At 54.0% G+C, this 25,829-nt stretch overlaps 1 protein-coding gene across 1 annotated transcript; it reads left to right on the plus strand.

Moving 5' to 3' along the window:
- On the plus strand, window positions 1-25,598 carry PXDC1 (PX domain containing 1). The gene is made up of 5 exons (XM_069562918.1): window positions 1-906; window positions 20,028-20,119; window positions 20,596-20,713; window positions 24,497-24,608; window positions 24,773-25,598. Exons 1-5 carry the CDS (start codon window positions 651-653, stop codon window positions 24,888-24,890), a joined length of 696 nt encoding a protein of 231 aa, XP_069419019.1. The 5' UTR covers window positions 1-650; the 3' UTR covers window positions 24,891-25,598.
- Window positions 25,599-25,829: the final 231 nt, after the last annotated feature.

The following is a 25,829-nucleotide window of genomic DNA, read 5'->3' on the forward strand; positions in this document are numbered from 1 at the left end:
GGGCGGGGCGCGGAGGCGGGGCCGGCGCTCGGGTTTCCGCTCCGCCCCGCGGCCTGGGGACCCGCGGCCCCAGCGGCGCGGGCTCCGGAGGCGGCGCGGGGCGCGGCGGCCAGGCCACCCCTCCGCCCGGAGGCGGGACGGCGGAGGCGCCCTCGGCCTCGACGTCGGGACCGCGCCGCCCGCGATGGGAAGCGCCTTATAAGCCTGTGGCCGCGCCACCCCCGAGAGCGCGCGGCCCCCGGCCCCGGGCGGGCCCCTACCGAGCCGGCCTCCGGACAGGTTAAGGGAGGACCTCGGCCCGTCCCCGGCCTCGGGCGAACCCGGACCCCGGAGAAACCCCTGATCGCTCCAACTCTGGACAGACCTCAGACGGACCCCGACCCGGGATAGATCCCGGCTGCAGACGGCTCCCGGCCGCGGGCGGACCCCGGACAGATCCCGGATCGCTCCGACTCTGGACAGACCTCGGACGGACCCCGGCCCCGGATAGACTCCAGCCGCAGGAGGACCCCGGACAGACCTTGGCCCGGAATAGATCCCGGCTGCAGACGGCTCCCGGCCCCGGACGGACCCCGCGCGGACCCCGGCCGCGGGTGGACCCCGGCCCGGGCGGGCGTGCCCCTGCCGGCCGGGGATGCGCGGCCCGCGGCATGGCCTCGGCGGTGTTTGAGGGCACGTCGCTCGTGAACATGTTCGTGCGCGGCTGCTGGGTGAACGGCATCCGCCGGCTTGTCGTCAGCCGGCGCGGCGACGAGGAGGAGTTCTTCGAGATCCGCACCGAGTGGTCGGACCGCAGCGTGCTCTATCTGCACCGCAGCCTGGCCGACCTGGGCCGCCTGTGGCAGCGCCTCCGCGACGCCTTCCCGGAGGACCGGCCGGAGCTGGCGCGCGCGCCGCTGCGCCAAGGTGGGCGCGGGCCCGGCCTGGGGGACTGGGGGACTGGGGGTTTCGGGGGGCTCGGGGACCGAGGGCCTCGAGGTCTGGGAGGCAGGAGTGGGCTCGTGTAAAGTGCGAGGGCGGGCTTGCAGGGGAGCTTGTTAAGCCGGGATGGCCGCCCTACGGCCCCGGCACGGGACAGGGATCCTCAGACCTCCGCCCGCCCCCGAACGGTGAACAGCACTGGCGGGCGGGCGGCAGTCTGCGTGCGGGCCGAGGCAGGCGGGACGGGCGAGCCACCGGCCAGCCCCTGCGACCGCGGCCGGAGGGGCTGCGAGAGCCTTGGGGAGAGTTAAGGAAAGCGTCCCGCGGGGGGCGCGCCCTGTCTGGCGGCACCCCCTACCCCGCGGGGCCGCTTCCCCTGTCCCCGGTGGCCGGTTGGCCGACTGCTCGAGTGCGAGGTGCCACGCGGCCTCTGTCTCTCCCCAGGAGGGGCCGCTGGGGTGGGTCCGCCTTGGGTTTGATGAACCGGGCCGCCTCCTCCAGGCCTTGTGACTTTTCCTGGCTCGCGGGGACTGGGTGGCTTCCCGTTTCCTCTCCGCGGCCAGCCCGTGGGCCGCGGAGAGGAGGCTGGAGGAGAAGGAGCCCAGGCTCAAGTTGAGGCTGGAAGGCTGGGCCCCCTCACCACCCCACAAGCGGGACTACCTGCCCCGCTGAGCAGGCGGGCACCGTCCTGTAAACGCAGCCCAGGGGCACCTTCGGGGGCGTCTCCCTGAGGTCTTGGGATACTCTCCACCCCCACTGGTGACAGCCCTGCCCTGAGTGTGAATTATCTGGGTAATTAGCTCATTCTCATGACACATCTTCTGGCAGACGCGTCACTTGGCAAGTCTCCCAACACTGGCAAGTTTGCCGGCCCTGCCCCTGGAGTCTCAGGCTGACGGCTGCTCTGGAGGGAGTTCAGTGACATCCCAAGCATGGCAGCAGTTTGCCTTGACTCGCTGTTTGGGGGTGTGTGTGTATTTTCACTGTATGAAATGGATGCCCAAATCAGGAAAGCTTAGATGAAGGACCAGCGCTTTATTCAATGCCTTTCATCTTCTCTGGAACGGGGAGGGCCGTAAGTAAACAGGTGCCCCCGAGAGCTAGCCCAGAGTCTGCCTTCCCCTCCTCCCCTCATGCTCTCCCAGGCCTCCAGGTCTCAGTGTCAGTGGACCCCGCTCGGCGGTGCTCCGGGCTGGCTCCTCCCCTTTCCCTGCGCGGGACTCCGCGCCCACTTTCCCCGGGAGGGTTGGCGCTCGTGCTCCCTGTCTGGCAGCAGCAAGCCCTCCAGGGACGTGGTTTCTGTCCTCACCCTCAGTGGCTTCTGACGAGGGTCACAGGCGGGAGGAGGGCACAGCTTCAGTTGTTTTGGGACCTGGGAAACGGAGCAGAAGGCAGGTGAGTGTGAGGCGGGTGACTCGCCATACACACACCCCTGCTGTGCACACACACGCCCACATTGTGCAGAACGTGGGTGACTGTGAGGCACGTGGCCCGCTGTGCACACCCACACCCCCATACATACATGCACCCCCGTCGTGCACACATATACACACCCATCATGCACGCACACACCTACCTTGCACACATACGTCCCCATCACGCACACCCCTGCCCCATCATGCACACCCACACCCGCCGTGCACACGCACGCCCCCATTGTGCACACACCTGCCGTGTACACACACTCCCGTCAAGTACACACACACCTGCCCCTATAGTGCACACCCACACCTGCCTTGCACATGCACACTCCCATCATGCACACACACCTGCCTTGCACACACAGGCCCCCATCGTGCACAGGCAGGCTCCCATTGTGCACACCCACACCTGCCATGCACACCCACACCTGCTGTGCGCCCGCACGCCCCCAGCTCTGTGTGTGCAGGCTGCACTGGGTCAGTCCCGAGTTTCTGAAGTGTCAGCACAGAGAGTGCCTCTGCAGAGTGGGCACCCACAGGGAGGCAGGAAGAGGGTGGTCACCAGGGAGAAACCAAGACGCAGAAGGGATCTCATAGCTGCGTTTAAGCGTCTGAAGGGTGAAATCAGAAAGATGGGGGTATTACATGCGATGGGGTGCGGGGCAGTTAGATGAGGACCAGGGTTGGGTGTGCACGCTCTCTAACGGCCCGTGATGGGCTGTGGGAACCATCTTCCCGGCTAGAGTCTTGACAGTCGAGGCAAGTGGGGAGACCGCCATCTGACTGGGGGGCCTCCTGCGAGGCCGGCTCAGCGCCTCGGAGGCCGAGGAAGGGCAACGTCAACCGTCTGTCTGGGTCCCGGTTCTCTGCTTGGAGGCACGCCACTGCCCCCAGCACCATCCGAGTGAGCCACACCTGCGGGAAGGCCTTGTTCTTCCTTCAATCCTCATAGGTCCAGGGAAGTTGTTTGCTGAGTGAAACACATCGCCATAAGGTCAAAGGAGAGTTCACTTTATTTCCAGGCAGATTTATTGTTTGCATAAAAAGATGGACTGGATGTCCAAACCATACACGCAAAAGGCATCCTGAAGTGTGTGTTGTGTTGAGATGGCAAGTTTTCTCAGTATAAGTCCCCATCAGAGGCCCTCAGTTTAAACCTATTGCGTATTTCTGGGCTGGGTTAGATTGGCCCTCTTGTCTTTTTCAGAAGTTCTGTGAGCCAGTCTGGCTCTCAGATCTCGTCCTGGCCGCTGGTGGCTGTTGTCAGCGGAGGACTGGGCACCTCCAAGGCACGGGGCAGCCCTGGCCCCGACCTGCCTCTGAGACCCGGCGTGCACTCGGGATGCGGAGGCGGCTGCCGTGGTCCCTGGGGAGCTGCGGTGGGAGCGTGTTCTGTGCCGCGCGTGTACTGTCCCTGCATTCTGCACGTGCGGGTGCTGCCTTGACCGTCTGTCCGTGCAACGTGTGTGTTTCCGGTGAGGTACTGAACCCCTGTGTGCAGTGGCGGCTCGGGGCTCGCCAGCTCGCCTCCCTGGCCTTCCGTCTGGGCGAGGCGGCGCTCGGGACTTGTCCTGCTTCCTCTGTCCTTTTCCTTGGCATCTTGACCTTACGCGCCTCTGCGTCCGGATCTGATGCCCATGTCCTTGCTTCCTTGTCCCCCTGCCAGGGGAGGAAGGGGGCTGCTTCCTGTGCATATTATCTCTGGGTGACCGAGGCGTCCCTCTGCGCTTTCCCACCCTCTAACACAGGTGGGCCACGTCTCCAGCTGAAATCTCCTCTGTGTAATATACTGGCTCAGGGCTTCCTAACCAGATGTGGCAAGGTCACTTGCCTGTTACATTGCTCATGTCTGGAAAGGTTTATGCTTTAAAAGACAACCATGCAGAATTCCCCAACGACTCCTTGGAGTTTTTGGACTATTTTGATCTTTTTTTTTTTTTTTTAATAGCACCCATTTCAGGCCCTATACAGTCAGCTCCGCAGCCAGAGATTCTATTTCCAAAGTGGTCAGGTGATCTTCGGTTCCTGATCGCTGTAATACCAAACACTTTGGCTTTGCATCCACTCTGCAAGTATCTCCCAGTCCGCCTCCCCTGTGCCAGGCAGCTTCTAGGTGCTGAGGACGCAGCAGAAAACAAAACAGACAAACCCTAGCCCTCGTGATTCTGTGTCTCGGTTTGAAGAATCTGGTAATGATCAAGATAAGTTAAAAATATGGTAGATGGTTGTACATGTTCAGAAGAAAGGAATTCAAGGAGGGAAGGAGAGGAGCTGTAACTTGTTGGGGCAAGGGAAGGGTTCACTTCCAGATGGGCCGGTGGGGGTAGGGGCAGAAAGGGACGTGAGTGCCTGGGATGGGGCTGCCAGCACACGTGCAAAGGCCCTGAGGCGGGCATGCACCCCAGTTCCTGAGCAGTGAGAGGGCAGGTGTGTCGGGGGGGAGTGGGCAGACTGCGCTCGGTGCAAGGCTCTTGCTGGAGATGGAGAGCTGGGAGCAGGGACTGCATGGATGGGCAGTCTGGCTGCCGTGCTGGAAAGGCTGGAGGAGGACCAGGGGAGGTGCCAGGGATGATATCTGTGTGGCATTTAGTCGCTCAGTCGTGTCCTGGTCTTTGCAACCCCGTGGACTGTAGCCCACCAGGCTCCTCTGTCCATGGGGATTCTCTAGGCAGGAATAGTGGAATAAGTTGCCATTCCCTTCTCCAGGGGATCTTCCTGACCCAGGGATCAAGCCCCGGACTCCTGCATTGCAGGCAGATTCTTTCTTTACCCTTTGAGCCACGAGGGGAAGCCCAGGGAAGTGGTCAAACACAGCTGATCTTGGAGGGAGAGCCTGGGGTTTACTGAGAGGCCAGACGTGCCTGTCGGGAGCATCAGGGGAGGCAGAATGCCGACGGGAGGAGCTGACAGAGGGCCTGGCTTTGAACGCGGTGTTTCCAGCGTTTCTCCAAGTGAGGCCCCTCCTTGAGAGCCTGCGTGTGTGCTGGGGTGACATCCGTACACCCTTGCCCCCAGGGACCTGGATCTGCCGGCGTCCTCACAGACCATCTGTCAGACATGGGGTGGAGGGAAGGTGTCCAGCACCTGCCAGCTGGGCCCGGATGTGGGCCTACCGGCCAGGACACCCCTGCCCACTGACAGCTCCAGGGACAGCGCTCACTCCCAGGCCCTGCTCTCAGGCGGACAGGGCAGGAGCTCTGTGCTTTCCCCACACGAGGGGGGAGATCGCTGTCTGATTTTGGGGCCAACTGCAGGACCCCGATTTTACTTTTTTGGTGACAGTGGCTGAAAACAGCAGCGGCTGCAGGGCTCCGGGCCACGGAGCAGTGAAGGCCACGTTCTCCCACCCAACGGACGCCGCACTGGGGCTGGGGTTCTGCCCTGCCCACACCCAGTGTGGCCCCCAGCCTGACTTCCCTGCAGGGGGTCCCCCTCTTCCAGTGAGGGGGCCGCTTCCCCTTCTCTGGGGCGTTTTGGGGGCTCTCTCTGCTTCACAGGCCTCGTTTTGAACCTCTTCCTTATATAGGGCGCCTGGCTTCAGCTGCGGGGCTCTGCTTTCCCCCGGGTCCCGAGGCAGCCACATCCGCCTCCTGGGAGCCGCTGTCGCTCCCTTCCTAATGCTCGGTTTCCTTCCCGAACCCGCCCCGGCTGTCGCTCCGAGCCCCCTGTCCGGGCCCCAGACACTCCGCCCGCGTCGGTGGCATGCGGCCCGTGGTCCTAACTGTGCTGTGGGCCCAGGTGAACCGGGCCAGCTCCCAGTTGGGGAAGGAGTGGTCAGAAGCTCAGGGCCGTCGCTGGCTCTGGAGCTTCTCAGCCGTGATCACTTCCCACCAGACGTCCACGGGGAGGCCTGGCTCTGCCTCTCAGCACCAGGCCCTGCTGGTAGCGTCCGGCTGCCCTGGGGCTGGCCCCCGGGACGCGGTCCTCTTCTCTTTGTAAAATAGCGTGAGCCTGCTGTGGCTCCGCTGTGTGTTTTATCCATGCTTTCCCAAGAGGCAGAAGGTGCCTGTGGTTGGGGGCCTTCAAAGCCAGGGAAGGTGGGCGTGCGGTGATGGCAGAACCCTGAGACGCGGGCTGGGTGTGCCCGCTCCGTGGGGCTCCGCCTGGAGCTGCAGGAGGGGCTGCGGGAGTGATGCCCCCATGGGGACCCCGGGCCCCGGTGCAGCCCAGCAGCTGTCAGCAGGGTGAGTCGGGGACCGTGAGCAAGGACTCGGCGTTGCCAGGGCTTGGTATCATCGTCCCACTAAAATCGTTCTCGTGGGCGCTTTTGTTCATGTTCACTTCCCTGGGTGACCGGGGACTTCCACCAGCCCTCCTGGTCGCCAGGCTGAAAAGAGGCTCCCGGGAAGTCCCCTGCCGCGCCCCGCTGGGGACGCCTCCCTGTGGTCACCTCGGTCTCGTGGGCATCATCCCAGCCAGCCTGGGGCAGGGTCTTGGCACCCGGTGCCCGTCCCCTGACACAGCCCAGGGCTTCCTGTTTGAGGGCCTGGGGCGGGTGCCGTTTATTCCTGAAATTCCTTCCGAGTTTTAAGGCAAACTAAGGCTCCGCGAGTGGCTCCTTAAGCATGCTGAGTGTGAAGCTGAGTAAGGAATTCTGCTTGCGGTTGGAGGAGAAGGGGGCGGCCTGGGGAAGGAGGGCTTGGTGCGAGGGGAGCACCTCACAGGCGTGGGAAGAAGCCAAGGAGTCTTCCCTCAGCCGGCTCCCGAGCCCCGTGTGCAGCAGGGGAGCCCAGGGCAGAGACCGGAGCCCGCCTCTGGAGTGAGAGGCCACAGTCCGCCTGGGGCGAGCAGGCTGCGGGCTGGACGCTGAGTGTAATGAAGAGGAATCACCTGGGTTAGCTCGCGCTCCCTGAGTGAGTCCCCGCTGCTTTTACCCTGCCTGTCCATACAGACAACACATATTTAGGAAGTTATCATGGAGGGTTTTCCCGGAAAATTTAAAACGCTTTGTTTCCAAAATTTGTGTTACACTCCCTGGTGGCTCAGTGGTAAAGAATCTGCCTGCCAATGCAAGAGACGCAGACTCGATCCCTGGGTTGGAAAAAACCACCTGGAGAAGGAAGTGGCAACCTACTTCAGTGTTCTTGGCTGGAAAATCCCATAGACAGAGGAGCCTGGCAGACTGCAGTCCATGGGGTCGCGAAAGAGTCGGACACGACGCAGCGACCAAACAGCAACGACAGCTTAAGGCACGCACATCTCTTGTGAGGACAAGGTGACCCTGCACCCCCAGCTCGTCCAGCCCGTCTGCTTCTCTGGACAGTGAAGGGTGGACTTTTGAAATGCAACGTCTTGCTTGATTCGGTTGGAGAGTTCACGTCACAGATTTCCCCAGGGCTCTGTCGTGGGTCTCCAGTTAAGAGACTTGCATTCTCTGGGTAACGGACTCGCCTTCCCAACTGACCCGAGAAGGATCTGTGTTCATACCCAGAACTGAAGGGGCCCCAGGCGCTCAGCTGGATTCCGCCCCGAGCCCATCCCTGGAGGCTGGCACGGAACCTCCGCCAGGGATGTGGGACGTGGGGCCAGGTGTCTGCGGCTCAGAGCCTGATCTTTGCGCTTGTACCAGGGTGTTCAGTTTGGGTTCCCAGAATGCGTCGGTGTTGGTGTTCGTAGAAGGACCTACCCTGGAACTCACAGAAGCTCATGTCCTGGCCTCGCTTCTCAAGACTGAGCCAGCTGGGACAGAAAGGGCCCCCTGGCTGCTCTAGCCTGAATTTTAACCTCCCAAAAGGATGTGAAATCAACATACTGAAATTTACATACAGTCGTGTTATCAGTCTTTGGGTTTCAAATTGTTAACTATTTTGGGTGACGTCTGGATAAATTTCTCACATCAGAAGCTGTGTAGAGTGAACTTTTAAGATTGAGGTTGTATTAGTGACTGTGCTTTATCAGAAACGAGACAATTTTCCGGGAAGGTGAAGTGTTCTGAGCCAGTTTCCTGCGAGGACGACGTGGATGCGGCGGGTCCTCGCGGGCTGCTGGAGCCCTCTGCTGGCTAGCCCTGGAATGACAGCAGCCCATAATCAAGAGGCCTTGGAGTTTCTCTGCCCAGCCTTGCAAATTCAAAACCACCTTACCCTCCTGCAGTTTTTAGAACCGCGATCTCAGACAGTAAATCTGGGTCAAACAAGATTGCCACAGTTTTTGCTCCATCAACAATATTTGGAATACAAAAGCTAACGTTCCTAGATAATCCCAAATTATTGTACGTCAACACATTTTCTAAAAAAAAAATTAAAAATCCTACTGTAAACAAGTGACATTTGGAAGAGCGGTACCAGTCAGTAAAAGCCAAAGCTGTCGGTCACAGAGGAAGAACAGAGCAGGCAGAACAGGAAGCTCCCAGCTGCGTGTGCTTGGTCTGGGGTCTCGATGCGTCATCTGTCCTGGGTGATGCGGGCTCCAGGTACCTGTTGTGTTCCCCCCCACCCCTCACCCCCCAACCCCCACCTCCCCATCCCCCACCTCCCCACCCCACCCCAGTTTGGAGAGGACCTGGCCCTTGGAGGCCACGTGGCTGGTGGTGACCCCTCCCTGCTCTGATGTGAGGTTGGGACAGGGGCTCTGACGGCGGGGCGGGGTGGGGGAGGTGTGTGCAGCCTCTCAGAGGCACCCAGCGGAATCTATGGCTTGTGAATCTCCACCTTTGGCCACAGCCCCCCTGCCCTGGGAAGAGGCCAGAGTCCTGGCCGTTCACGTGGACGGGTTCCCTCGGAGGAAGGAGGGCTTGCCCTGGGAACGCTGGTCCCAGTCGCCTGGCTGGTCTCTGGGCATTCTTGCTGGAGGGATGCCGGCAGTTTCTTTCCCCGCTGAGATGTCTTCAGCCCCTCTTGTCTTGAAGTGTGTTTTCGTTTCCTTGGAGCAGCATTTGGCTTCCCCTCTGGGGCTTCCCAGGTGGCGCTAGTGGTAAAGAACCCGTCTGCCGATGCAGGAGGTGTAAGAGACGCGGGGTCAGTCCCTGGGTTGGGAAGATCCCCTGGAGGAGGGCATGGCAACCCACCCCACTGTTCTTGCCTGGAGAATCCCATGGACAGAGGAGCCTGGTGGGCTACAGTCCGTGGGGTCACAGGGAGTCGGACGCGGCTGAGGCTGAGCACACGCGCACACACACACACACACACACACACACACACGTCACTGCTGCAGCCCGGCCACTATGTGCACTCCCCCCCGGCGGGGGTTTCCGTGTCTCTAAGGCAGCTCACAGGCGGTGCCTCCGAGTGCTGTCTGTGGCTCTCGAGAAGAAGCGGAAGCTCCTCAACCACGCTTACTGACTCTCGTTATTACGTAGGTTCCTTTGGCTGTTTTCCTTTCTTTTCCCTGCTTGTTCTCACTTCTCTGATTAAACTTATCCATTGGCGAAAGTTTTCCCACAGACAGAATTCAGGCTGAGGACATGGGGTGGGGCAAGAACCACAGGGTCCTACTGAGAATGAGGGCGTGGGGTCACAGGGCCCGAGCTGATGAAGCGAGCGGGGGAGGGTCCCCAGGGTCTGCGCCCCGAGCTGGAACGCTGATGTGTTACTGGAAGTCTGATGAGGCACTTGTTGCCTTTCTCTGCTTCCTTCTGGAAACAGGTCACCAGCAACATAAAGCTACAGGGTACCCAGTAAGTCTGAATGTCAGATAAACAGTGGATAGTCTCTAGTGTGTCTGTCCACGCTCCCGCGTTACTTGCTGTGTCGGAAGCGCCCATTGCCCTGGGCATCCTGCGCGCTGCGTTCTGATGCTGGAGCCCTAAGGGAAGGTCAGTGGAGACCAGAGTGTGTGTATTGACTCAGTGGCACCCTTGGTTATAAACCCAACGGTGGGCTTTACGTCCTGGAAAGTGGGAATAAATGTGCTGTGTGCGTTGGCCATACTCAAGGCTAATCTTCCTGTACTGTCCTTCAGTTCAGTTCAGTCGCTCAGTCGTGTCCGACTCTTTGCGACCCCATGAATCGCAGCACGCCAGGCCTCCCTGTCCATCACCAACTCCCAGTGTTCACTCAGACTCACGTCCATCGAGTTGGTGATGCCATCCAGCCATCTCATCCTCAGTCGTCCCCTTCTCCTCCTGTCCCCAATCCCTCTCAGCATCAGAGTCTTTTCCAATGAGTCAGCTCTTCTCATGAGGTGGCCAAAGTACTGGAGTTTCAGCTTTAGCATCATTCCTTCCAAAGAAATCCCAGGGCTGATCTCCTTCAGAATGGACTGGTTGGATCTCCTTGCAGTCCAAGGGACTCTCAAGAGTCTTCTCCAACACCACAGTTCAAAAGAATCAATTCTTCGGGGCTCAGCCTTCTTCACAGTCCAACTCTCACATCCATACAAGACCACAGGAAAAACCGTAGCCTTGACTAGACGGACCTTTGTCCTTACAGAATATAAAAACACGACGACCGTGTCGTGAACCTGAGTGATTTAACAGCAGTTTTCTAGGTGTCATAAAAACTGAAATGTGATGGTTTTCTTTTCTAAGAACAAAGAAGCACCTCGTGGGGATGATTTCTACAACTGTCCTCTCTAAAAGCTTTTCAGAGGATTTTTGCAGTATCCCTCTTTCCCTCCATAGACTTGTCCACAGCAGGAGCAAGATGGAGCTGTGTGTGGGGTGTGTGTGTGTGTGTGTGTACTTCTTTTTTTTTTTTCAGACATAGACTGGAGATTTAATTCTTACATGATAGTATACATGTTAGAATGCCATTCTCCCAAATCATCCCACCCTCTCCCTCTCCCTCTGAGTCCAAAAGTCCGTTATACACATCTGTGTCTCTTTCCCTGTCTTGCATACAGGGTCGTCATTGCCATCTTCCTAAATTCCATATATATGTGTTAGTATACTGTATTGGTGTTTTTCTTTCTGGCTTACTTCACTCTGTATAATCGGCTCCAGTTTCATCCATCTCATCAGAACTGACTCAAATGAATTCTTTTTTACGGCTGAGTAATACTCCATTGTGTATATGTACCACAGCTTTCTTATCCATTCATCTGCTGATGGACATCTAGGTTGTTTCCATGTCCTGGCTATTATAAACAGTGCTGCGATGAGCATTGGGGTACATGTGTTTCTTTCAATTCTGGTTTCCTCGGTGTGTATGCCCAGCAGTGGGATTGCTGGGTCATAAGGTAGTTCTATTTGCAATTTTTTAAGGAATCTCCACACTGTTCTCCATAGTGGCTGTACTAGTTTGCATTCCCACCAACAGTGTAGGAGGGTTCCCTTTTCTCCACACCATCTCCAGCATTTATTGCTTGCAGATTTTTGGATCGCAGACATTCTGACTGGTGTGAAGTGGTACCTCATTGTGGTTTTGATTTGCATTTCTCTAATAATGAGTGATGTTGAGCATCTTTTCATGTGTTTGTTAGCCATCCGTATGTCTTTGGAGAAATGTCTATTTAGTTCTTTGGCCCATTTTTTGATTGGGTCGTTTATTTTTCTGGAATTGAGCTGCATAAGTTGCTTGTATATTTTTGAGATTAGTTGTTTGTCAGTTGCTTCATTTGCTATTATTTTCTCCCATTCAGAAGGCTGTCTTTTCACCTTGCTTATATTTTCCTTTGTTGTGCAGAAGCTTTTAAGTTTAATTAGATCCCATTTGTTTATTTTTGCTTTTATTTCCAGAATTCTGGGAGGTGGATCATAGAGGATCCTGCTGTGATTTATGTCTGAGAGTGTTTTGCCTATGTTCTCCTCTAGGAGTTTTATAGTTTCTGATCTTACATTTAGATCTTTAATCCATTTTGAGTTTATTTTTGTGTGCGGTGTTAGAAAGTGATCTAGTTTCATTCTTTTACAAGTGGTTGACCAGTTTTCCCAGCACCACTTGTTAAAGAGATTGTCTTTACTCCATTGTATATTCTTGCCTCCTTTGTCAAAGATAAGGTGTCCATATGTGTGTGGATTTATCTCTGGGCTTTCTATTTTGTTCCATTGATCTATATGTCTGTCTTTGTGCCAGTACCATACTGTCTTGATGACTGTGGCTTTGTAGTAGAGCCTGAAGTCAGGCAAGTTGATTCCTCCAGTTCCATTCTTCTTTCTCAAGATTGCTTTGGCTATTCGAGGTTTTTTGTATTTCCATACAAAGCTTGAAATTATTTGTTCTAGTTCTGTGAAAAATGTGGCTGGTAGCTTGATAGGGATTGCATTGAATTTGTAAATTGCTTTGGGTAGTATACTCATTTTCACTATATTGATTCTTCCGATCCATGAACATGGTATATTTCTCCATCTATTAGTGTCCTCTTTGATTTCTTTCATCAGTGTTTTATAGTTTTCTATATATAGGTCTTTAGTTTCTTTAGGTAGATATATTCCTAAGTATTTTATTCTTTTCGTTGCAATGGTTAATGGAATTGTTTCCTTAATTTCTTTTTCTACTTTCTCATTATTCGTGTATAGGAATGCAAGGGATTTCTGTGTGTTGATTTTATATCCTGCAACTTTACTATATTCATTGATTAGCTCTAGTAATTTTCTGGTGGAGTCTTTAGGGTTTTCCATGTAGAGGATCATGTCATCTGCAAACAGTGAGAGTTTTACTTCTTCTTTTCCAATTTGGATTCCTTTTATTTCTTTTTCTGCTCTGATTGCTGCGGCCCAAACTTCCAGAACTATGTTGAATAGTAGCAGTGAAAGTGGACACCCTTGTCTTGTTCCTGACTTTAGGGGGAAATGCTTTCAATTTTTCACCATTGAGGATAATGTTTGCTGTGGGTTTGTCATATATAGCTTTTATTATGTTGAGGTATGTTCCTTCTATTCCTGCTTTCTGGAGAGTTTTTATCATAAACGGATGTTGAGTTTTGTCAAAGGCCTTCTCTGCATCTATTGAGATAATCATATGGTTTTTATTTTTCAATTTGTTAATGTGGTGAATTACATTGATTGATTTGCAGATATTGAAGAATCCTTGCATCCCTGGGATAAAGCCCACTTGGTCATGGTGTATGATCTTTTTAATGTGTTGTTGGATTCTGATTGCCAGAATTTTGTTGAGGATTTTTGCATCTATGTTCATCAGTGATATTGGCCTGTAGTTTTCTTTTTTTGTGACATCTTTGTCAGGTTTTGGTATTAGGGTGATGGTGGCCTCATAGAATGAGTTTGGAAGTTTACCTTCCTCTGCAATTTTCTGGAAGAGTTTGAGGAGGATAGGTGTTAGCTCTTCTCGAAATTTTTGGTAGAATTCAGCTGTGAAGCCGTCTGGACCTGGGCTTTTGTTTGCTGGAAGATTTCTGATTACAGTTTCAATTTCCGTGCTTGTGATGGGTCTGTTAAGATTTTCTATTTCTTTCTGGTTCAGTTTTGGAAAATTGTACTTTTCTAAGAATTTGTCCATTTCTTCCACGTTGTCCATTTTGTTGGCATACAACTGCTGATAGTAGTCTCTTATGATCCTTTGTATTTCTGTGTTGTCTGTTGTGATCTCTCCATTTTCATTTCTAATTTTATTGATTTGATTTTTCTCTCTTTGCTTCTTGATGACTCTGGCTAATGGTTTGTCAATTTTATTTATCCTTTCAAAGAACCAGCTTTTGGCTTTGTTGATTTTTGCTATGGTCTCTTTTGTTTCTTTTGCATTTATTTCTGCCCTAATTTTCAAGATTTCTTTCCTTCTCCTAACTCTGGGGTTCTCCAATTCTTCCTTTTCTAGTTGCTTTAGTTGTAGAGTTAGGTTATTTATTTGAGTTTTTTCTTGTTTCTTGAGGTATGCCTGTATTGCTATGAACTTTCCTCTTAGCACTGCTTTTATAGTGTCCCACAGGTTTTGGGTTGTTGTGTTTTCATTTTCATTAGTTTCTATGCATATTTTGATTTCTTTTTTGATTTCTTCTGTGATTTGTTGGTTATTCAGAAGTGTGTTGTTCAGCCTCCATATGTTGGAATTTTTAATAGTTTTTCTCCTGTAATTGAGATCTAATCTTAATGCATTATGGTCAGAAAAGATGCTTGGAATGATTTCGATTTTTTTGAATTTATCAAGTTTAGATTTATGGCCCAGGATGTGATCTATCCTGGAGAAGGTTCCATGAGCACTTAAAAAAAAAGGTGAAATTCATTGTTTTGGGGTGAAATGTCCTATAGATATCAATTAGGTCTAACTGATCTAATGTATCATTTAAAGTTTGCGTTTCTTTGTTAATTTTCTGTTTAGTTGATCTGTCTATAGGTGTGAGTGGGGTATTAAAGTCTCCCACTATTATTGTGTTATTGTTGATTTCCCCTTTCATACTTGTTAGCATTTGTCTTACATATTGCAGTGCTCCTATATTGGGTGCATATATATTTATAATTGTTATATCTTCTTCTTGGATTGTTCCTTTGATCATTATGTAGTGGCCTTCTTTGTCTCTTTTCACAGCCTTTGTTTTAAAGTCTATTTTATCGGATATGAGTATTGCCACTCCTGCTTTCTTTTGGTCTCTATTTGCGTGGTATATCTTTTTCCAGCCCTTCACTTTCAGTCTGTATGTGTCCCTTGTTTTGAGGTGGGTCTCTTGTAAGCAGCATATAGAGGGGTCTTGTTTTTGTATCCATTCGGCCAGTCTTTGTCTTTTGGTTGGGGCGTTCAACCCATTTACGTTTAAGGTAATTATTGCTAAGTATGATCCCGTTACCATTTACTTTATTGTTTTGGGTTCGGGTTTATACACCCTTTTCATGTTTCCTGTCTAGAGAATATCCTTTAGAATTTGTTGGAGAGCTGGTTTGGTGGTGCTGAATTCTCTCAGCTTTTGCTTGTCTGTAAAGCTTTTGATTTCTCCTTTGTATTTGAATGAGATCCTTGCTGGGTACAGTAATCTGGGCTGTAGGTTATTATCTTTCATCACTTTAAGTATGTCTTGCCATTCCCTCCTGGCCTGAAGAGTTTCTATTGAAAGATCAGCTGTTATCCTTATGGGAATCCCCTTGTGTGTTATTTGTTGTTTTTCCCTTGCTGCTTTTAATATTTGTTCTTTGTGTTTGATCTTTGTTAATTTGATTAATATGTGTCTTGGGGTGTTTCGCCTTGGGTTTATCCTATTTGGAACTCTCTGTGTTTCTTGGACTTGGGTGATTATTTCCTTCCCCATTTTAGGGAAGTTTTCAACTATTATCTCCTCAAGGATTTTCTCATGATCTTTCTTTCTGTCTTCTTCTTCTGGGACTCCTATAATTCGAATGTTGGAGCGTTTCATATTGTCCTGGAGGTCTCTGAGATTGTCCTCGTTTCTTTTAATTCGTTTTTCTTGTTTGCTCTCTGATTCATTTATTTCTACCATTCTATCTTCTATTTCACTAATCCTATCTTCTGCCTCCGTTATTCTACTATTTGTTGCCTCCAGAGTGTTTCTGATCTCATTTATTGCATTATTCATTATATTTTGACTCTTTTTTATTTCTTCTAGGTCCTTGTTAAACCTTTCTTGCATCTTCTCAATCCTTGTCTCTAGGCTATTTATCTGTGATTCCATTTTGATTTCAAGATTTTGGATCATTTTCACTATCAATATTCGGAATTCCTTCTCCGGTAGATTCCCTACTTCTTCCTCTTTTGTTTGGTTTGGTGGGCAACTCTCCTGTTCCTTTACCTGCTGAGTATTCCTCTGTCTCTTCATCTTGGTTATATTGCTGCGTTTGGGGTGGCCTTTTTATATTCTGGTAATTTGTGGAGTTCTCTTTATTATGGAGCTTCCTCACTTTGGGTGGGGTTCTATCAGTGGCTTGTCAAGGTTTCCTGGTTAGGGAGGCTTGTGTTGGAGTTTTGGTGGGTGGAGCTGGGTTTCTTCTCTCTGGAGTGCAGTGGAGTGACCCGTAATGGGTTATGAGACATCAAAGGTTTGGGGATAATTTTGAGCTGCCTGTATATTGAAGCTCAGGGGAGTGTTCCTGTGTTGCTGGAGAATTTGCGTGGTATGTCTTGTTTTGGAACTTGTTGGCCCTTGGGTGGAGCTTGGTTTCGGTGTAGGTATGAAGGCATTTGATGAGCTCCTATTGCTTAATGTTCCCTGAATTCAAGAGTTCTCTAATGTTTTCAGGCTTTGGATTTAAGCCTCCTGCTTCTGGTTTTCAGTTTTATTTTTACAGTAGCCTCTAGACTTCTCCATCTATACAGCACTGATGATAAAACATCTAGGTTAAAGATGAAAAGTTTCTCCACATTGAGGGACACTCAGAGAGGTTCACTGAGTTACAAGGAGAAGAGAAGATGGAGGGGGTAGTTAGAGGTAACTGGATGAGATGCGGTGAGATCAAAAGAGGAGAGAGCAAGCTAGCCAGTAGTCACTTCCTTATGTGCGCTCTATAGTCTGGACCGCTCAGAGGTATTTACAGAGTTATACGTGGAAGAGGAGAGGGAGGAAGTAGACAGAGGTGACCAGGAGGATAAGAGAGAGGAATGAGTAGGAGAGAGACAAATCCTGCCAGTAACCAGTTCCTTAGGTGTTCTCTACCGTCTGGAACACACAGAGATTCACAGAGTTGGATAGAGAAGAGATGGGGGAGAAAAGAGACAGAGGCCACCTGGTGGAGAAAAAGGAGAGTCCAGAGGAGGAGAGAGTGGTCAAGCCAGTAATCTCGCTCTCAGGTAAACTTGGGTAGTGAAGTTTGGGTTTTTAAATGTACAAAATTGACAACAAAAACCTAAGAGCAAAGATTAAAAATCTAGAGTAGAGGTTGGATTTTCAAAGATACAATATTAAAGAAAAGCAGAAGGAAAAAGGAAGAAAGAAAAAAAAAGAATTATTAAAAAACAAACAAACAAACAAACAAAAACAAAAAAACACCAACAACCATCCAAAGAGTATATATGGTGTTTGCCTTAAAAAAAAAAAAGTCTTTTTTTTTTAAATAGTAATAATAGGTTATAGAAATAAAAATTAGAGGAGAAATAGAAGACTTAACAATTTAAAAAAGTTAGAAAAAAAAAAGAAAAAAGAAGAAAAACAAAAAAGCAAAAAAAAAAAAGGAATGATTTTAAAAATAGTAAAAATGTATCTGGCCCTTCTCTGATGTTATGGGCCGTGTGGGATCACTTCCAAGGCGGTTCCCTCTGTTTAACTTCTGTTTGCTGGTTTTTTAGGCTCACTAGTTCAGTCGCGCTGTGGGGAGGGGGGATGCTGCAAACAAATAGCACTATCGTGTGCACACAGTATCTCAGCCCTGCTTGACCTGTCCTTTCTCGCGGCACAAACCGCTCCGGCTCTACGATGCTCAGCCGGGAACCGTCTGGGGCCGGCCCTAGGCTGCGTGCACTTCCCCGGTCCAAGCCGCTCAGGTTCGGCGCTCAGGCAGCCCTCAGAGGCACAAATTCGGCTGGGACTGCGCTTTGTGCCCTTCCCAGGTCCGAGTAGCTCAGGAGTTTGGCGAGCGCGATCGCCGCGGCTTGTCACCTTTTCTGCTGCTGCTGCTCAGCTTTCTGGGTGGACTGCTGGCGCACCCCGTGAGGCAGACTGTGACTGTCCAGCACCCCCAGAAGTCTTAGCAAAGGAGCCTGCTTGCAGTTAGGTACGTAAAGTCTCTCCGGGTCTGCAATTGCCCCTTTCCAGACCTTACGGCTCTGGCTGCCTGTCCCCGGCGGGGGATGGTCTGCAGCCGGCTTTTTCCGCTCCGTCCTTTGTTCTGTGCTGGGTCCTGGCGGTGTCTTATGTTCGAGCTTTTCGCGTGGTAGCTATCCCACAGTCTGGGTTGCTAGCCCCAGTTAGATAGTTCTGGTTGCGCGTGGCGCGTTCCTGCCCGATTCTTGCAAAGCTCTGCAGCCCGCGCCTCCCGCGCGCCCCTGCCCTGCCCCCACTTCCCAATGGCGGATGCAGGCGTCTGTGCTGCTTTTCCGCTGGGGGAGTTACTGGTGGGCTTGTAATCTCTTGGTTTTAATTATTTATCTATTTTTCCTTCCTGTTATGTTGCCCTCTGTGTTTCCAAGGCTCGCCACAGACTCGGCAGGGAGAGTGTTTCCTGGTGTTTGGAAACCTCTCTTCTTAAAATTCCCTTCCCGGGACGGGCTTCCCTTCCCGGGACGGAGCTCCCTCCCCACCTCCTTTGTCTCCTTTCTCGTCTTTTATATTTTTTCCTACCTGTTTTTGAAGACAACGGTCTGGTTTTCTGGTTGCCTGATGTCCTCTGCCAGCCTACAAAAGTTGTTTTGCTCGGCGTTGAAATGTTCTTTTGAGGAATTTGTGAGGGAGGAAGTGGTCTTCCCGTCCTATTCCTCCGCCATCTTTCCCTCCCCCCGTGTGTGTACTTCTAAACAAGCACGCAGGCCTGGGAGGATGTGTCCTGAGACCCTGAGACTCTGCCCCGGGTGTAGCTTCTTCCCTTCCTCCTGCCCCCAGCCTGCCAGGCGGCGGTGGGGCGGGCAGCCTGGGAGAGAGGGGTGGCTCAACCCCGTCTCTCTGCCAACGGCTGGGGCACCACGTGGCGGGCAGCGCAGGGTGTGTGGACCGGAGTCTGGGGTCTGCGGCCAGCTGCCTGGGCCCGCGTGGCCGAGAGCGCTTGTCAGGACCAGACAGGCCACTGCGGGGAAGACCCCGGGTCAGCAGCTGAAGGGGCACTGGTCTGTCTCCAGGAAGTTCAGGGACCAGCTCCTGACCTTGGCTGGACATCCTCGACTCCGGCTGATGCGAGGGGCCTCTGGATTTCAGTCAGGCAGTTTAGGAAGTTAATTTTATCTCAATGTGGATCTAGTGAGTTGCCTGCAAAATGAACAACCATTCTCCTATCTAACAAAACCAGGACTTCTGAAAACTGAGATTCAGTGACTGAAAGTAGTTCTGGGATGCCAGCCTCTGTGGTTTGGGTCCCGGGTCACGTGAAATGTCCTGGGAATCCGTGTTGCTCCTGGGAAGCTGATGTGAAGGGCCGGTCATGGGAAAGTCGGCGCTCTGCACGGCTCACGGGGAGACGGAAACGCACCCCAGCTCTCTGTGCTGTTCAGTTCAGCTGCTCAGTCGTGTCCAACTCTTTGTGACCCCATGGACCGCAGCACGCCAGGCCTCCCTGTCCATCACCAACTCCCAGAGTTCACTCAAACTCATGTCCATCGAGTCAGTGATGCCCTCCAGCCACCTCATCCTCTGTCGTCCCATTCTCCTCCCGCCTGTTAGCTCTCGTATTTTAAAGACAAAACACTGTGCTTTCTAGTAGCCAGTCAGGATGTCTGGTAGCTGGAATGAGGGGTAAAAGCTCAGGTTCCCGGAAGGTGCCATGAGTCATGCCCATGCTGGTTTTCTCTGAGTAAAGATCTGGTTTTTCCCTTCTAACCCCACATCTAAATGACTTCTCTAGTACAGGCTCCATTTCCAAAGGCCCTGTGGTCGCCTTAGCTGTGTCACTGGGGGCGGGGAGGGGCAGCTTCCCTGGCGGCAGCCATCACACACACTGGCGGGGCCAGGGTCTGGCCCTGCCCGCTGTGCAGGGTGTGGATGGAGCTGGCCTGCCTGTCCCACTCGGAGAGGCCTTTGGGGCCTCTGTGGATTTCAGATGGCCCCTCTTCAGCACATGCCTTCATCTTTGGGTCGTTGAGACCCAGACTGGGGCTGAGGACCAGGCTCCCAGGGCAGGACTGGGCCCATGCGAGGCTGAGTGCCCTTCTGTGGAGGGCGACCCCAGGGTGGTGTCCCCACTGCGGGCGGCCTGTTGGCCTGTGTTTAATTTGGGAGCCCATGTCCTGGTCTGCTCCTCTGATGGAGGCCTTTCTGCTTCGACCCCAGGACTGGTCGCCATCAAGGAGGCCCATGACATTGAGACCAGGCTCAACGAGGTGGAGAAGCTTCTCAAGGCCATCATCAGCATGCCGCGCAAGGTGGGGGTGCGGGCGGGAGGGCAGGGCGCTGGGTGGGTGACATGGAGACCAGGCTTAACGAGGTGGGGAAGCTTCTCAAGGCCATCATTAGCATGCCTCGCAAGGTGGGGGTGTGGGCGGGAGGGCAGGGCAGGGCGCCGGGTGGGCCGGTGGGTGGCAGGCGCCCTCCTGGAGGCATCAGAGGCGGGGCGGGGCCAGGAGCCAAGGAGAGGGCGCCTCCTTGGGCTCTGGGAGCTCCAGTGTTTTCTCCCCCTGGGAAGATGCGGAAGCAGGGGCTCACAGTTTACTGGAAAGTGAGGGGGATGTGTGAAACGCCGGCGCAGACCTGGCCTGCATTGTTCCCACGGTCCCCATCCTGCCTTCCCTGGGCCCCGAGCCCCCCAAGCTCCCCGAGCCCCTGATCGGGGCGCGGGGACGTGGCCCAGGCCATCCCGCCAGCAGGAGGAACGTGTAGGAAGGAACATGCTTCTCCCCAGTACTCCAGGTCAGAAGTCGTGCTCACCTTCTTCGAAAGATCGCCCCTGGATCAGGTGTTAAAGAATGACAACGTGCATAAGATCCAGCCCAGCTTTCAGAGTCCGGTGAAGATCTCAGGTGAGAGCGCGGGGGAAGCGCGGGGTGGTGTGGGCGCAGCGCGGCCGAGGGTCCTGGAGACCTTCCCAGCCCCTGTCCACGTGCTGGGCACGCCTGCCCCCCTCGGGGCCGAAGAAGGACAGAAGCGGAGGGGAGGGGCTGCTTCCAGATCTTGTGAAACGGTGCGCGTCTCCCTGCTGGCCTGCTGCTTGCCCGCTGCCTGCTTCCAAAGGTGTATAAGTCGGAACTTACTTTTAAAAAAGAAATGGTCTATGAGGAAAGCATTAGTGAGGCGTCTTGAAGCGAATGGCTGGAATCCATCACCAAGCGCAAAAATACGAGTTCAGCTTGCGCGGCATTGCCTTTGCCTTGGGCTTTAGGGCAGGTGGGACAGAAAGGGACACCCGGCGTGTAGCTCCTCAGTGTGGGCCTTGGGCCGCGCCTTCTGGCAAAAGTCAGCAGCGGGAGGAGATGGCCAGCTGTCCTGCAGGTCTCAGGGGAGCGAGGGGGAGCCGGGGCTCAGCCCACTGGCAGCTTCCTCTAATCCAGGCTTCGCACGTCACTGTGGCGCTAGACTCTCTCCTCGGTGCTGCAGGCGAGGCTCTGAGGAGCGTTTTGTAGGGAGAGGTCTGTCCCGGGAGCCCAGGAACTTGTCTGGGCCCGGGCGAGGTCCTGTGGGACCACGCCCTGGGGGGACGGGGAGGGTGCTCCCACCGGAGGTAAGATGTACCTTCGTCATTCACTGAGTGGAGAACTGGACGTATCCAGACGAGAGGAGGGTCAGTTCAGGAGTCCTTTCCATAACACGGTTCTTTACGGCAGCGCCGCCAGCCCCTGAGGTCCTGGCTGCCGAGAGCCGCCCTGCTCCCAGTCTCGGCCCGTGTTGGGGGTGTGCACAGACTCGGGGATCCCCAGGCCGGGCCTCCCCCCAGGACACGTCGTCAGTACCCACGTGGGCCACCCCGGATCTGACTTCCTGGCTCATTGATTTGTTGATTTCCTGTGGTCCTAGGCAGGTCAGGATGTGGCCCGGCCGGGTCTCCCCCGTCACTGCGGAGCCCTGCTCGGAACAGGCCTTCAGCCTCCTCCCCGCCGGGCCTGTCTCCTCTCTCCCGCAAGCCCGCCCATGCACGTCCACTCCGGTCCTGCTAAATTCCCCTCGCTCCTGAAAGGGCCCTGGCCCGCGCTCACCACCTTTCCTCCCAGACTTCTCTGACGTGGCCTCTCGGGAGGCGCCGCCGCCTGGGGGGCAGCCCTGCCTCGGCTCACTCAGGCCTCCAGGCTGACCGGCTGGGGGCCAGGCCTCCACTAGGTGGCGCCAGGCGCTCGTGGCTTAAGGACCAGCCGCCTCCCGGGGCCTTGGTTGTGGCAAGAGCTCTGGCCTCTTCGGCGAGGCTTTGAGTGGATGGAAACATTCTTCACACGATGTTAATCTAAAAGCTTGTTACCAACTCTAAGAAAGCTGTGCAGCTTAAAAGGAAGCATACACCTTTGAACTGATATCAGCCACAAAACCCAGAGTATTCAGGTTTGGGAAGGCTGGAAATATAATTTAACTTTTTATTACTACTAAGTCACTTCAGTCGTGTCCGACTCTGTGCGACCCCATAGACGGCAGCCCACCAGGCTCCCCCGTCCTTGGGATTCTCCAGGCAAGAACACTGGAGTGGGTTGCCATTTCCTTCTCCAATGCATGAAAGTGAAAAGTGAAAGTGAAGTCGCTTTGTCGCGTCCGACCCTCAGTGACGCCATGGACTGCAGCCTACCAGGCTCCTCTGTCCATGGGATTTTCCAGGCAAAAGTACTGGAGTGGGGTGCCATTGCCTTCTCCGAACTTTTTATTAGCCAGGCATTTGTACAGTCTCAGCCTTAATTTTCACCAGCGTTTGTTAGAGTCTTTATAAAAACTATCTCATTTAACGTCCCCCCCAAAAGTGCCCCTTAGGATAGACACTGTTATTCCCATTTTACAGGCTTCTGCTGCTGCTGCTAAGTCGCTTCAGTCGTGTCTGACTCTGTGCGACCCCATAGACGGCAGCCCACCAGACTCCTCCGTCCATGGGATTTTCCAGGCAAGAGTACTGGAGTGGGTTGCCGTTGCCTTCTCCTATTTGACAGGCTAAAAAACAGCAAAGAGTAACCTCCTTCACAGGCTTAAGTGGTAGACCTGGAGTTCCCTGGAGGCCCAGCTGGCTTCTCTTCGCCGACATTAAGGAATGGTCTGCAACCAACGTGTTCGGGGGTCTGGCTCCACTTTCTAGATTCCGTGTTCCAGAACAGCAACTCTCACATCTAATAAAGACCGGGAGATTCCTATGTGAGGTGGCTATTCGCAGCACTCATGTTTGTTTCCACTTGTAGGATCTTCCCCCCCCCAGTTCCCCTGGAGAGGGGTGGGAGAGAGGATTCGGAGTTGTCAGCTGGCTGTTTTCGCTTGTAGGATCTTCCCCCCCAGTTCCCCTGGAGAGGGGTGGGAGAGAGGATTTGGAGTTGTCAGCTGGCTGTGCTGAGGTCGCTGAGGTTTTACATGCTTCCTGGGGCAGATTTGAGTCAGTTAATAAAAGCAGAAAAGAAGGTGGTCCTGCGGGCTCCCCGGTGGTCCAGTGGTTAAGATCCATACTCCCAAGGCAGGGGGGCTGGGGTCAATCTAGTCAGGGAACTAAGATTCCATGTGCTGCACGATGCGGCCCCAACAATTGTTTTTTAATTTAAAAGAAAGAGTGGCTCTGTGCTGTCCCACGTTTCGAGCTGTGAGGTTGGGGGTCTGGCCCCCGCTGTCAGGAGCCGTCCCCTGTGGGTCTCTCTGCCCACTCAGGCACTTGTCAGCCTCCTCTTTGCACCCGGTGGTGCCCTTGACCTTGGTGGTTACAGTCACCGACTTCTTTCTGGTTTTCGGCTCCTTCTTCTGACTCACGAGCTTTCTCAGGCGGTGGGGTCTGGGGGGGCTCCACCGGGAGAGGAGGTCGAGGACAAGGCGCTTGTTGGTGCCGCTCACGGGGGGCAGGTCCAACGGCCCACCAGGAAGGGCCACTGAGATGTGCGCTGTCCCTTCTCCAGAAAGTTGGAGGAAGTTTCAGCCATTACTTGGCAAATCTGTCTGATGGACAGTCATTTGGTCCTGGGAGCGGGAGAAGGAAGCCTAGTTTCCTGCCTTCTTTTTGCGTGGTTTCCCTAAGTGTCTTCCTACGGAGAGGAGCTGAGAAAACTGAGCTGCGAGTACCTAAAATACCTGTAACGATTACAAGCAGACACGAAGTTACAGTCTCACTTGTTTAAAACGAGCAGATCTGTCCATGGGGATAAAATAATCTAAATGATGGTTATGGTATAAGAAATAAAAGGAAACGGTGCCCCAGACAACCAGGGCATCAGACGCCCGCCGAGATGGCAGCACGGGGCGTCCTGTGGCCTGACCGGGACAGAGAATGCTGCTGTGAGCTGTCCACGTGTGTCAGGGCCTGCGTGGAAGACGGTGGTGCCTTGGGAAAGCAGGAATCTGGAGTGTTTTTAAGCACGTTTTTAAAGTGAGGTAGGTGGAAGGCCTGAGCATGGGGCTTGCTGACCAGGGTTGGCAGTTGGGGGCCAGCCAGCGTTCAGGCAGCTGCCGCCCTGATAATGCCCCCCAACCCCAGCCCCCGGTGCCTGTTCTTGGGGTTTGTGGTCTGCTGAGGGAAGGGCTGGGCACGCAGTCCAGGAAGTGTCAGCCGGAGGAGGAGGACGAGAGGAGATGCGTGAGCCCCAAATGTCAGAACTTCAAACCCTGACCCCCTTGTGAATTACCTCCCCCATTGCTCTCATTTTCAGAAATCATGAGGTCCAATGGATTCTGTTTAGCAAATACGGAAACGATCGTTATTGACCACAGTATTCCAAACGGCAAAGACCAGCTCGGGGCTGTGGACCCCACGGAGCACCTGTAAGTGGACTGATTGTCGCTGGCAGGGCCCAGCTGGGTTCGCGGGTTCTGCCCTGTCTGTGCTCACGGGCTGGAAGCCTGCACTCCGCGGGCAGCCCTTCCCCGCCTGGGGTGCTCGGGGGGTCAGGCGCCCGCCCAGCCTCACGGCCCGCCTCCTCGCGCAGGTTTGAGGGCGGGGGCGAACTCCCCGCCGAGCTGGGGGACGGGGACGACCCAGCGGCCTACGTCACCAACCTGTCCTACTACCACCTGGCGCCCTTCGAGACGGACATTCTGGACTGAGGCCCCCGGGCGCCGCCCCCAGCCCGCCCAGGACTTGCTCCCTCCAGCCTGGGCGGACCACAAGTGCCTGCGAGACGGCCCGGGCCAGGACTGGACACCCAGCCAGCCATCCCCACGCGCCCTCCCTGGACCAGCGCACAGGACGTTTCAAGTGAGACCTTGCTGGGTCCCCGGGTTCTGGACGACACGGGGGGTGTTCTCTCACCCAGGTTTCCCAGAACCAGAATGTGCAGCTTCCAGTCCTGCCTCCTACCTTCTTCCCAGGAGCCATGGGCTTCCTGTCAGCCGAGGGGTGTTGGCGGAACATTGGTCGTGAGTGGGGTATCGGCTGCGGGCATGGGGGACCCGCTGACCGGTGCCCACGTGGGGGACACAGAGAGGATGGAGCCCACCCGGCCTCCTGCGAGGGGTGAGGACGCTGGGGCCCCGGGCGGCCGGGGGCCATTCCCCTGCCTGTCACCAAGCTTGCAGCGATACAGCCACCACGTCAGCCTGAGAAGACGGGAACCGGGAGGTCACCAAGTGTCCCTGGCGGGTCCCCGGCTGCCCTCGGGGAGGGTCTGGGTTCTGCGTGTTCATCTCCTCCCAGAGTCTACTAATGACCAGAATTTGCTTGTGTAAATAATAGTAAATTATTGAGAATCCTAATTTTACACAGTCTGTTTTTAAATCTATTTTCATGAAATAAAACACATTGCTCTCCTCTAATCTGTTTATCACGTGGCTCTTGTCCCTGCCCCGGGGCCAGGGGACACCACACACTGCCCGGCCAGCCGCCCCAGCACTCGCTGTCCTTTAGGAAGTGTGTTCTCACCCTGGGGAGTGATCTGTGCAAAGAAGAAGTGAAAGTCGCTCAGTCGTGTCCAACTCTTTGTGACCCCATGGACTACCCAGCCCACGGAAGTCTCCAGGCCAGAATGCTGGAGTGGGTGGCCTTTC

The sequence above is a fragment of the Ovis canadensis genome, chromosome 20, assembly GCF_042477335.2.
Source record: "Ovis canadensis isolate MfBH-ARS-UI-01 breed Bighorn chromosome 20, ARS-UI_OviCan_v2, whole genome shotgun sequence".
Classification (NCBI taxonomy): Eukaryota; Metazoa; Chordata; class Mammalia; order Artiodactyla; family Bovidae; genus Ovis; species Ovis canadensis.